Source organism: Phragmites australis, chromosome 18 (genome assembly GCF_958298935.1).
Source record: "Phragmites australis chromosome 18, lpPhrAust1.1, whole genome shotgun sequence".
NCBI classification, from domain to species: Eukaryota; Viridiplantae; Streptophyta; class Magnoliopsida; order Poales; family Poaceae; genus Phragmites; species Phragmites australis.
Genome location: NC_084938.1, coordinates 15,640,704 through 15,653,431, shown reverse-complemented (window position 1 = coordinate 15,653,431; position 12,728 = coordinate 15,640,704). Strand labels below are relative to the sequence as shown.

Here is a 12,728-nt window from a genome sequence, read left to right as displayed (position 1 = left end):
AGGTTTGGAGACCCCAGCGGCGGATCAACAATGTATGGGAGATCTGGAAGAGATGGATCGAGGCATCTAGTTTTCAACAACGGATCGTCTGTAGAACTGAGAAATCGCTGCTTTAATTCGGGTGCAAACGTGGTCTGAGGTCGTCCTAGTTTTTCCTACGTTCCTTTAGTCTTTCCTCTATGTTACATTAGGTCGTGAAATTTTTGTCTTCTTTTATTATAATATGTGTTACGGAAACATATTAATGTTTTGTTTGGCAGACCTTCTAAGCAGTTTTTCGGCTGAAATTAAGAGGAGCTCTGTAAAATAGTAGCTTCTAGTTTTTAGCTCACTGAGTAGAATCCGTGAGAGTTATTCTCTGAAATAAACTAGAAGTTGAGAGCTGAAAAAAACAGCTTCCTCTGATTCACTTCCCATACAAAATTATTTTCTTCATATATTTTATTTTAGATAATCACTTGAGAATCACTTTCAGCAGAGAATCACTTCTTAAAAAAATCACTTCCCGTAGAGAATTTGGATTAGAGAGTTCTTTACCAAATATGTCATGTTTAGATCAGAGAGAGCTCTACTAAATATATCATGTTTGGATCAGAGGGACCTCTACTAAATAGACCTAAATCATGGCATGAGTGGCTCTGCAGGAGGAGAAAATGGTTCACATAATTTTCTGAAAGGTTTGCCACGAAGGCTATAGATGGTTCACAAATTGGAGGGAGAGATAGAGGGGAGGACGATAGCTTTTCCCCTAGACCACGAGTACGGATCACATTTGCTACGTAAAAACAAGTAAATGAGCTATGCTATCCGTCAAATATAAACACAAATTTGTACATCCGTGCAATGTGCAACCTTTGATATTGCGACAGTTCATTAATCATTAGACAATTTATCTTCATTGGAAGACCAAAAAAATTCGAAAAAGGGTACTAAAAGTAAAGATTTTCAACTCAAATATAGTATTTCAAAACTCTATCCAATTTATTCGACATTAGATAACTTATTGAGATTGCAAAATCGTAAACAGTTTGCAAAAGCAAGGAAATTCCATAGTGTCCCACACAAACTCATGAAATGCCACTAAATATTATTTATATCGATTTTCACAAAAATTTAATGTTATACTACAACTTGCAAGTGCCTATCTAATGAACTAGCTACATGCTTTCATAGGGATTATATTTAATCAATATCATCCTTCTGTGAGAAGTGATATGGTTTCTCTTATGTTTAAGTAGGGTTGACTCTTTAAATAGAGTTTCCGATGAAATATGCTTCCTCTGTTTTAAAATCAGGGCGCATTAGCGTTTTAAAAAAGTCAAAATTCATAAGTTTTTAATAACAAATAGTCAAATTATGCGCACGTTTAACGTACAAAAGATGTATCAATATATTTGTATTTCACCTATCTTTTAATAAGATATTAGTTACGTAGGAATTGATAATATATTGTAAGAAAAATTAATAGTCCTAGTATACTTTGAAAGACTTTCTTAAATCCTATTACGTTATGGAGGGAGTATTTTTTGCTCCTAAAAAGATGAGGAGACAAGCATGAATTAATTGAGTTCTTGTGATCCAATGATGATTATGTTTGTATTCGTTCCTTTTCACGTTTGACATTATATGTGTACTTCTATTCGTCCCCTCGAGCCGCGACATCCATGTTAAAAAAATGAGAATTATTCATCCATGTTAAAAAAAATTATTCGTCTTAAAATAAATAACGTTTAAGCATCTTTATAATATTTAAAATATATATAGTTCAAAAAATTTAAGATAATTTTAGTCTAAATTTTCTAATTTTACCTTTCCATTATGTAATCCCCTTTCCAATACCAATATCATTTCTCATGCAATTAATGATATTAAAAGAGATAAAATGATCATTTTACCTTTTGCTTGATATTTTTCTCAACTTTAAAACATTATGAGGATTATGGCAAATATATCATTCAGCATCAGCATTAGATCCGTTCTCATCCCTACTTGAGGCAAGATCGTTTGATTGTGATTGGATCAGAAAGGGACATGCAATTCTCATGAATATCGCAGGGATAGTGTGTTTTCCCTCGCCAAAAAGGAACAAAAAAACCATGCGCTTCCAACGTGCCCATGTGATCAAACTTTGAGGAGTGCAATACCTCTTTGCAAAGAGACACAAAACCATGGACCCACCAGTCAGCCGCCGCCCACACTTCAAAAGTTAAAACCCCACTCCCTTCTTGACAGCGGTTAAGCTCCCCACCCCCACCACTCCCACCACTCCACTCCACTCCACCCACGCCTCCCCCATGACTCACCTGCTCCTGCTCCGCCTCCTCTGCCTCCTCCCCCTCGCCGCCGCTGCCGACTTCTCCGCCCTGCTCGCCGCCAAGTCCGCCCTCTCCGACCCCGCCTCCGCCCTTGCATCCTGGAACCTTCACCACTCCCCGTCCCCCTGCCGCTGGCCGCACCTCCTCTGTTCCAACCCCGGACAACACTCCTCTGCTCCGGCCGTCGGCTCCCTCTTCCTCTCCAACCTCTCCCTCGCCGGCACATTCCCTTCCCCGCTCTGCTCGCTGCGGTCTCTCTCCTTCCTCGACCTCTCCTACAACTCCCTCGCGGGGCCCCTGCCCGGCTGCCTTGCCGCGCTGCCGTCGCTCAGGCACCTCGACCTCGCTGGCAATGCTTTCTCCGGCGAGGTGCCAAGGACATACGGCTCCGGGTTCCCTTCCCTAGACACGCTCAGCCTCGCGGGAAATGAGCTCGCTGGCGAGTTCCCGGGGTTCTTGCTGGCCAACGCCACGGCGCCGCTCAAGGAGCTCCTTCTCGCGTACAACCCCTTCGCGCCGTCACCGCTGCCGGATGTTGCCGGCTCCGTCTCTGGTCTCACGGGGCTGCACGTTCTGTGGCTCGCCGGTTGCGGCCTTGTCGGGGAGATCCCACCGTCGTTGATCGGGAGCCTGACGAGCCTCGTCAATCTCGACCTCTCCACGAACAACCTCACCGGAGAGATCCCGGCGAGCGTCGGGAGACTAGAGAACGTCGTGCAGATTGAGCTCTACTCGAACAAGCTCACTGGGAGGGTGCCCAAAGGGCTGGGGGCGCTCAAGCGGCTGCGGTTCTTCGACGCTTCCATGAACCGGCTCTCCGGCGAGATACCGGCAGACCTGTTCCTTGCGCCGAGGCTGGAGAGCGTGCACCTGTACCAGAACGAGCTGTCCGGCCGTGTGCCTGAGACGGTGGCGCAGGCGCCTGCGTTGGCCGACCTGAGGCTGTTCACCAACCGCCTTGTCGGGGAGTTGCCTTCGGAGTTCGGGAAGAACTGCCCTCTTGAGTTTCTGGACTTGTCAGACAACCGGCTCTATGGCCGGATTCCGGCGGTACTGTGCAGAGCCGGGAAGTTGGAGCAGCTCCTGATACTTAACAACGAGCTGGTCGGCCCCATTCCGGTGGAGCTCGGGCAATGTCGGACGCTGACGCGGGTGCGGCTGCCGAACAACGGGCTGTCCGGTGCTGTGCCTCCGGCCATGTGGGGCCTGCCGCACCTGTACCTTCTTGAGCTCGCCGGGAACGCGCTGTCCGGCACTGTGAGTCCGATCATCTCCATGGCAAAGAACCTGTCGCAGCTGATCATATCCAACAACCGCTTCACTGGCGAGCTGCCGGCGCAACTCGGCAGCCTGCCGAGACTGTTCGAGCTGTCGGCCGCGAACAACGGGTTCTCCGGGCCGCTGCCGGCGTCGCTCTCCGAGGTTTCCACGCTTGGTCAGCTTGATTTGAGGAATAACTCGCTCTCTGGCGAGCTGCCACAAGGTCTTCGACGGTGGCAGAAGCTGACACAGCTGGACCTTGCCGATAACCACCTCACGGGAACCATCCCGCCGGAGCTCGGCGAGCTCCCTGTGCTGAATTCCCTTGACCTGTCGAACAACGAGCTCACCGGCGATGTGCCAGTGCAATTGGAGAACCTCAAACTGAGCCTGTTTAACCTGTCCAACAACCGGCTCACCGGCGCTTTGCCTCCTCTGTTCTCCGGTGCCATGTACGAGGGCAGCTTCTTGGGCAACCCGGATCTGTGCCGCGGAATGTGTCAAAGCGGCCGTCGAGCAAGCCCCGGTCGCCGCGGCCTCGTGGGCAGCGTCGCCTCCATCCTCACCGTCGCCGGCGTCATCCTGCTCCTTGGCCTGGCGTGGTTCTGCTACGGGTACCGGAGCCAACACAAGGGGTCCGCCGCGGAGGCCACTGGAGGTAGCAGGCCCAGGTGGGCGCTCACGTCGTTCCACAAGGTAGAGTTCAACGACGACGACATCCTGGGCTGCCTCGACGAGGACAACGTAGTTGGCATGGGCGCGGCCGGTAAGGTGTACAAGGCCGTCGTCAGGCACGGCAGTGAAGACGCCGTCGTCGCCGTCAAGAAGCTGTGGGACGGCGGCAAGGCCGTGGAAGGCACGAAGGACACGTTCGATGCTGAGGTGGCGACTCTGGGCAGGATCCGGCACAAGAACATCGTGAAGCTCTGGTGCTGCTTCCGCAGCGGCGACTGTCGGCTGCTGGTGTACGAGTACATGCCCAACGGCAGCCTCGGCGACATCCTCCACGGCAGCAAGGGCGGGCTCCTGGACTGGCCAGCGCGGCACCGTATCATGGTCGGCGCCGCGGAGGGGCTCGCATACCTGCACCATGACTGCGCGCCGCCGATCGTGCACCGCGACGTCAAGTCCAACAACATCCTCCTCGACGCCGAGCTCGGCGCCAAGGTCGCCGACTTCGGTGTCGCCAGGGTCATCGGCGACGGGCCGACCGCCATGACAGCTATCGCCGGATCCTGCGGCTATATCGCTCCCGGTGAGCTACCTGCAACTTGACACGCTTCGCGCGATTTCTTGCCGGCGGCAAGCTGACGGTGATTTTCTTGCGCGCGTGGGTGCGTCTGATCAGAGTACTCGTACACGCTGCGCGTCACGGAGAAGAGCGACGTGTACAGCTTCGGCGTGGTGATGCTGGAGCTCGTCACCGGCAAGAGGCCCGTCGGTCCAGAGCTCGGGGAGAAGGACCTGGTGCGCTGGGTGTGCAGCGGCATCGAGCGCGACGGGGTGGACTCCGTGCTCGACCAGAGGCTCGCCGGCGCGTCCAGGGACGACATGGTCAGGGTGCTCCACATCGCGCTATTCTGCACGTCCAGCCTCCCGATCAACCGCCCGTCAATGAGGGCCGTCGTGAAGTTGCTGCTCGAGACCGCGCCAACGCCGCCGCCGCTAGCACCACCCCCACCGGAGAGCAAGCTGAAGACAAGTGAGGGAAAACCTCTTGATGTCTGACATTGTCGCTCTGAAAATTTGTTAGTACCTACAGAATCTAGTACTTGCTTATAAAATGAACTCAACTACAAGCTTGATTTGTCCAAGGCTTGATTCATATTGCACTTTAATAGCTCATTTTGATATCTTTATCGTGTACTATTTTCTTGAAGTATGTTAATTTATCTCATGGCAAAGAATTGGTTTAGAATATGACAAAAATTTGACTTTGTGGACCATTCGCATCTTCCAGTGCTCATGGCTGGTCATGAAAAGTGCTTCTGTTGTAGTTCAGTTTTTGAGCTTAATTTATACATTCAGTTATCAGTCATCACATGACTATAGGTGACAAGGATTGGAACAAAATTAACCACCGATTAGCACTGCTGTTAGCTGCCATTTCTGCATTTGGCTGCCCTTCAGTAGGAAACATTCAACTCTAGTGGAAAAGGGCAATATCAGAATAAGACCCTATACACAAGCTGTGTTGGCCTTCTGATTTATGTTTCCTCTGTTTTTTCTTCTTCTTCTTTTTTGCTTGTATCATTTTTTTCTTGAACACGCGAGAGAGCTGCACGCCTTTGTATTATAGATAGACTAGCCAGACGACAGTGGGAGAATAATGTTTACTGCCCCCTTTGTTGGCATGCTCCTGAGACGGCGCTACACATTTTCGCGGAATGCAGATTTAGTAGACAGGTCTGGGACTCTGTCGCGCATTGGCTCTCTCTACCAGGTCTCGTTCCAGATTCGTGGGCTCACGCCGAGAATGTGCATACATGGTGGTCTACTATCTCCGAGGGCGCTGACTCCCCTAAGAAAGCTGTGAAATCCATTCTAATGCTAATCATTGGATCCCGTGGAATGAGCGTAACGCACGCATCTTCAGACATAAGGCTTCAACCTCGGCCGCTACGATTGCCACGATTAAAGACGAGTTCAGACTTTGGGTTTGTGGTGGGGCGAATTGTAGCTAGTTTCCAGCCTTTTACGGGGTTTCTGTTGTTTGCCTCAGTTTGTATGATCTTTGGCTGGTCTTAGCCTCTCCTTCTTATTCAATAAAATATGTAGATCTTCTACCTGTTTGTTTCAATAGATAGAAGAAAAGAGGATCCCTTTATGAAGCCCCTAAAAGCAGTAGCAAAAGAACACGAAAAAAACAAAACCAAAAAAGTCACAGCTACACACGCCAACCGGCCAAGAGCGAACTCCAGCGTGTGTTCGGATCCAAAAAAAAAAGGGTGAGATCTTGTTGTGTTTGCTTTTAGCCTGCATCTGCCTGTGTTGATGTGCAGCTGTGGACCATGGCTTGCAGTGCATGACTGAATGCACAATGATGATGTGTTCTATTGCTGGGCGAACTCCATGGCACTAATTCCAGACGCTGTTGAGAACAGACTAGACAAGTGACTCTTCCTTGCAGCTTCTGCTTCCTTGTGTTGTGCACAACTCGACAGGAGATGGTAGGGCTCTCTGCATGTTCAGCGCTGCTGCTTCCAGTTTCCACGGTTCATGCATACACCTTGTGTTCCTTACATTATTCCCATCTGTTTTAGTCCAATCGCTGTCAAAATTATAACTAATAAAGCTTCAAAAAAAAATCAGGTAATACTATAAGCAAGCCGGCACATATATGTCCCACATGGTGCACTGCTAGCAATGTCTCCGTGCCATGCCATGCCATTGCTATTTTCTTTTTGAGGGCTCCGTTGCCGTCTTTTCAGAGGAGCAGAGTGGCACGGCACGCGGCTGAGGCTGAAACGAGCCGGATGGGACTACACTACAGGTGCACGCCTGGCTGCCCAAAGTGGATGTGGTCTCCAAAGACAGGCCATGATCCCCTACTGGCTAACTGCTACTGGACTGTATGCAGATAAATCTTTTTAGCTTGTGTTCCAGTGCTACTGTCGTTTTCCTTCACAGGTGAACACCCCTGCCTCCTGAACCCCGGAAGGTGCAGCCACGCTGCTAAAAGCTGAAAAAGGAGCAAAACCTGGGACCAGGAGGAAGGACATGGAAGATTCTTGGTTAACCTTCATTGGCATGTTTTGCAGCACCTATTTTTGCATCAAGTTTTGTCTTTCAAGTGAGGAATGAGATGAGAGGAGGAATGCTAGTATGGTCTTCGTCGCCTCTTGTTTTACACAAAGGCAACACCGGGCCATGAATGAATGGAGCACGTACAGGGAGTTGCAATGCATGGTTATATCTATCCATGGGCGATGGGATCCATGGAGGTGACACCCATGGAGCCACCCCCCCCCCCCCCCCAACATGCTGAACCCATGAGAATTGCAAAAGCCATGCCCAGTGGGCTCCATGAATCTACTCCTCCAAGTTCTAACCCAAAAGGCACTCACCACTAGTTTGAATTTTCTATTTCTTTTCATGGGAAATCCTGCACTACCTACCCAACCCCATGCAGCACAACAAAAAGCAACAGAAATGTGAGGTGCAGTTAACTGTATAACTAAGAAAAAGGACATGAAAATCTATCACATACTCTCCTTTCGGTTGCACCTTGCACATATAAGAACCGCCATGATCTGCATGCAGACTGGGAGAGGCACCAGCAATCTATTGCTATTATCATCTACCCTTTCGCTTGCTTCTTTTTGCTTTTGTGTCTCCAGTTACATTGCCCATTCCAAAGTTACCATCAGGTCATGGATTTGGCATTTTAGCCATTGGAATTTGTGACACATCAACATCATGAAGCAGGGCCAGTGTGACTGATGGGGACCGGAAAAAGGTACACCATGTTCTGGTTGTAGTGAGCAAAAGAAAAGGAGAGTCGAAGGCTGTACGAGATAGATTCCAGAAGTAGAGGCCAAATTCAGATCCAATAGGATCGGTAACATCAAAGGCGTTCACAAATTTGTAATTGGACAATGAATCAGCAGAACAATCTGACGTATATATAACCCAATTTCATTAGAGCAAGTGTTTGATCGTACAAGCAGGGACAATCTCCGGTGTATTCTGATATTAGTAACATTGATCTAAATGTTGATGCTATTACTCTATCATGTGAAAGGTTGTGAAAAGAATATAAATCATAGAGTGAATTGCATAAAACACTAGGTTTTAGTGTTATATTCTCACATTTTACTAGATTTTAGACTTTCTTGTACAAAACACCATGTTTTAGCCCAATCATTCTTACATTACACCAAATTTTATATCTCACTTCCCTTGGTCCCATATGGCAGTGACACAAATACTTTGGATGTGCCACATGTGCTGCCACATCTGTAGAGCTGATGTGGGTGGCAAAGCCACATGATTTGAACCCTTCGTTTGCTTTAAGCGGTGCTCTCATGTATTTCAATTGCCCATAGAGAGACCGAGTCGGAGCAGCAGTGATCGAGTCAAAGCGGCGGCATTTAAATGCCTCATTTTATCTGCTATGATGCTTCAAATTTTTATGTGTAAACCATAGTTCAAAAATCTGGAGATCGATAGCTGCTCGACCGGCTGGAGAGTAGGGATTAATCGGTTAATTGAGGATTAATTAAATTAATCGGTCGATCATTAATCGGTTGGTATACACAAAGACTAGGACAACAAGGTGTTACTTTGATGGCTTGATATTGCAGTTTTGATGATAAATTCTTGATTGGAAGACGATAAATCTACAAAATAAATAATAATCTATAAGTGTGTGCTTCAAATATAAACTATAAATTCCATAAAAAAAGGCAGCAATCATTCTCATTCAATTAAACACAAAAAATAGACTTAAAAGTCTAAATACAAATAAAAAGGACAATAGTCCGGCGCACATGACAAAGGTTCACACATGATAGCAATTCACACAATTAGGAGCTGAGCGTGAGGGGCGCGCTAACTGGAGCTGAGCTGCAACTTGGACCTGTGCGAGTGAAAAGACAATGATGTTATCTAGAGTAGAGGTGAATACCCGTTTTTACAAAAAATCATCCACTTTTACTGTTGGCATAAACTTGTACACTAACGAATTTTTCACAAGTAAAAATTCTAAATATACTAGACTCAACTAGTGTACAATCATTATAAAAAAATGTGAAAGTTACAATCCTAGAGTGACAAAAAAAATTCAATTCTAACAAGATATATGTAAGAAAACTCTAATTGAAAAACCCTGAAAATATTATACACCGGATAATCTGGGTTGACCCGGATACTCCAGGTTCAGATTGTACAGAATCCAAAGTTTTCGAGTTAACTCGGATACTCCGGGTTCAGCAAAAAAATAAAATAAAACTGAAATTAAAGTGCATCTAAAGAGTTCTAGCTCAAACCAAATGAAGTCGTGTGTTCCAAGTGATAATTCTAAGTAGATCCACAGAGTAACTACAATCAATTTCACACGAACAAGTAGATCGAGTAATATACATAAATATTAAGTAAGAACACCAGAACAAGGAAACAAGTGAGGAGACACAAGATTTGTTCCGAAGTTCGAATACCTCCTCTAGAGATTTCTACATCTCCATTAAGGAGCTTGGTCACACTTGAGCCGGGTCTCTCTCAACCCTTTTTCTCTCCAAGCTCGGTCACAATTGAGTTTGGGTTTCCACTCTTGATTTCTTCTCTTTCGGAGATAAAATCGAAGCCTTCACAAACTTCCCACGGCACACCACAACCTTGGGTGCTTGCTAGTAACACCTAGCCGTCTAGGAGCTCAAAGCTCCAAGAGTAACAAACGCTTCGTAAACTTCTTGCTGATGAACCTAAGTGCTCAAGACGGGAGATACGCTCATTTGCCCTGAAACTTGCAATCTCTCAACCTAACTTATTTTTCTTCTCAAATCACATACTAAAATGGAGTGAAAAAAAGTTCTTTTGGCTCTAAAGATGTTATTTTTTGTTCTCTTGCGGCAGCAACAAAGAATGGGGGTGAGAGAGTATTCATACCTAACCCCCAAAAACTAGCCGTTACACAGCTTTTTGTAATGACCCGAGTATCCGAATCGAATTCGGAGTCTCCGGGTTGGCACTAGAACGCATAACCGAGAGCTCTAGCTAAGTAAAGTTTGGAAACTCCTACCACCAGGAGTATCCAGATGAAACACTCAGGCTCTAGTAGACCACCTGGCTCGGAGCTAAACCCAGAGTCTTCGGCCAACCCAGAGTATCCGCGTTTAGCACAGTTGACTCTCTGAAGACGAAGATAACTTTTGATCTCGAAGTCCGATTTTGTCAATTTTGAACTCTATAGAAAGATTATTCAGAGGGCTACATATACCAATTGAATTCATGACATCAAACACATTGGATCAAACTAGAAACACTCTAAAATCTAATTCTTACACTTCCACACTTCCCGCACCGGGCTCCTTAAGCTAACTCTCACTTTGGGTTGGTTAAAAAAACTCTTGAGCACTGAGACACGACAATTAGCTTTACGTTGTATCCCTCTTAATAGTACGACATACCTATACTCAAATTCAAATGTAAAACTCGTTTAAACCAATTTAAGCCTTTGAATATTTTCAAGTACCGCTTCTTTCTTTCAAACCTTAAGGGTTGCCTACTTTCATATAATCTTCAATCTATCTCTTCTTGATTCTTCATATGATTGATGCGAATCACCCATAACTTATCACGGCGTCGCAAGGTATTAGCGCAAACCCTTCACTCACTCTTCACCACCGTCTTGGTCCTTTAACGCTAAGCTATTTGCTTGTCCTTCACCACCAAATGGTTCACCGCAGCCGAGTCTTACTTGTCCTTCACCGTATTGCTATAGAAAACTATTTTGTATTCGACATCTTCAATAAGCTCACTTTATCATATATAGAGTCCAATTTTATTCCTTACTCTTGACATATATGATTTCAATTCAAATTATGTCTTCTTATGGATCCTAACACTAACTCACTCTCAAGCACAAAGTATATGGATTAGTCTATAAAACTCTATTAATAATGACATACCTTTAATTACTTGATCACCACAAGTAACTTAGCATTCACGTTTATCGCCAATCTTATATGAGTTTTTCTTTCTTCTTATGAGCATCACTAAAAACTCATTGACTTTGATGCAAATCTTTGAACTCATGGTATTTCTCAATGAATTTATACTTGATTTCTTATGTATCTCTTATGAAATAATCTAATAACAATTCTTAACATCATTGTTAGTTCATAAATATTGTCATCACTTACCCAAGCATCACCTAGAGCTCATTGATCTTCATGCATATCTTTCCTTCATGTATCACCTATAGAATATCATACTAACAATTCTCAATAACATAGTTAGTCCGTAGGTACTGTTATTAATTACTAAAACCACATATAAGGGCTAGATACACTTTCAGCGAGCCGTTTTGCGACCGAGTCAAGGGATTAATCGGCCAGCCAACCCGATTAATCGATGGTCCAACCGATTAATCGGGCTATCAGATCGATTAACCATCTGGTCGATTTTAGAACCAATAATAGGCTAATCTACTCGTTGCCCCACCGATCACCGATTAATCTAATTGTTTCCCTGTCAATCACTGATTAATTAGTGGGGTCCACCCGATTAATCAGGTTGTCAAACTGATTAATCAACAGGCCGATTTTAGAGCCGATAATAGGCTAATCTACTCGTTGCCCTGTCAATCACCGATTAATCAGGTGGTCAACCCGATTAATCAGGTTGTCAGATCGATTAATCAACCGACCGATTTTAGAGCCGATAACAGGCTAATCTACCCATTGCCCCGCCGATCACCGATTAATCGACTGATTTTTTCATCAATGGTCCAAACCATAAGATTGTTATGCACAAACAGAGCAACCACTATGTTACACGTGTGACATTCCAAGGCCACTCTAGGTTGGTGAGAGGTAAAACTTGGTGTAATGTGAGAAAGTTCAGGCTAAAACCTAGTGTTTTGGGCAAGAAAGTCTAAAACATGGTGTAATATGAGAAAGTGGCACCAAAACATAATGTTTTGTGCAATTCACTCGAAATCATATGATTTGGGGTCCCCTTGTATAATACAACAATTTGTAGTTCTCTGTTGTATGCTCCAATCAGACATAATTGAGACCGTGTCAGTGTCGTAGACATTAGTGTTTAGTAGGTCCTGATCATGGCATCGAAGAACACTCCTTTGAATACTTTGCCAAGTTGAATTGTGCTCTTCTCTCAGCAGAGTCCGGTGGTCGTTGGTATACAACTGAAGCAGCATGGATCAGGATGCCGGCGGTCAGACCCCAGATTATGTACTTCTGGTTCCCTTTCTCATAATTGAAGCGATGAAGTGTGAGTGCCTGCCCCATCCATTCTCGCTCTGTTAGATTGTGATCCGAATTTTTATTGGGTCATACAAGAGACGTCTTCGGTCCATATTCCGGAATAATCCGTATTAGATTCGAGTCGTATGTGTCCACCCCTATAAATATATCTTGTAAGCTGCAAGAAGAGCTGAGAGGCTCATTGTAATCCTCTGCATTGTACACA

The 12,728-nt window shown here is 45.6% G+C and overlaps 1 protein-coding gene across 1 annotated transcript; it reads left to right on the top strand.

Moving 5' to 3' along the window:
- The first annotated feature begins 2,114 nt into the window (after positions 1–2,114).
- LOC133898453 (receptor-like protein kinase HSL1) lies at positions 2,115–5,428 on the top strand. The gene is made up of 2 exons (XM_062339154.1): positions 2,115–4,830; positions 4,924–5,428. Exons 1-2 carry the CDS (start codon positions 2,295–2,297, stop codon positions 5,301–5,303), a joined length of 2,916 nt encoding a protein of 971 aa, XP_062195138.1. The 5' UTR covers positions 2,115–2,294; the 3' UTR covers positions 5,304–5,428.
- Positions 5,429–12,728: the final 7,300 nt, after the last annotated feature.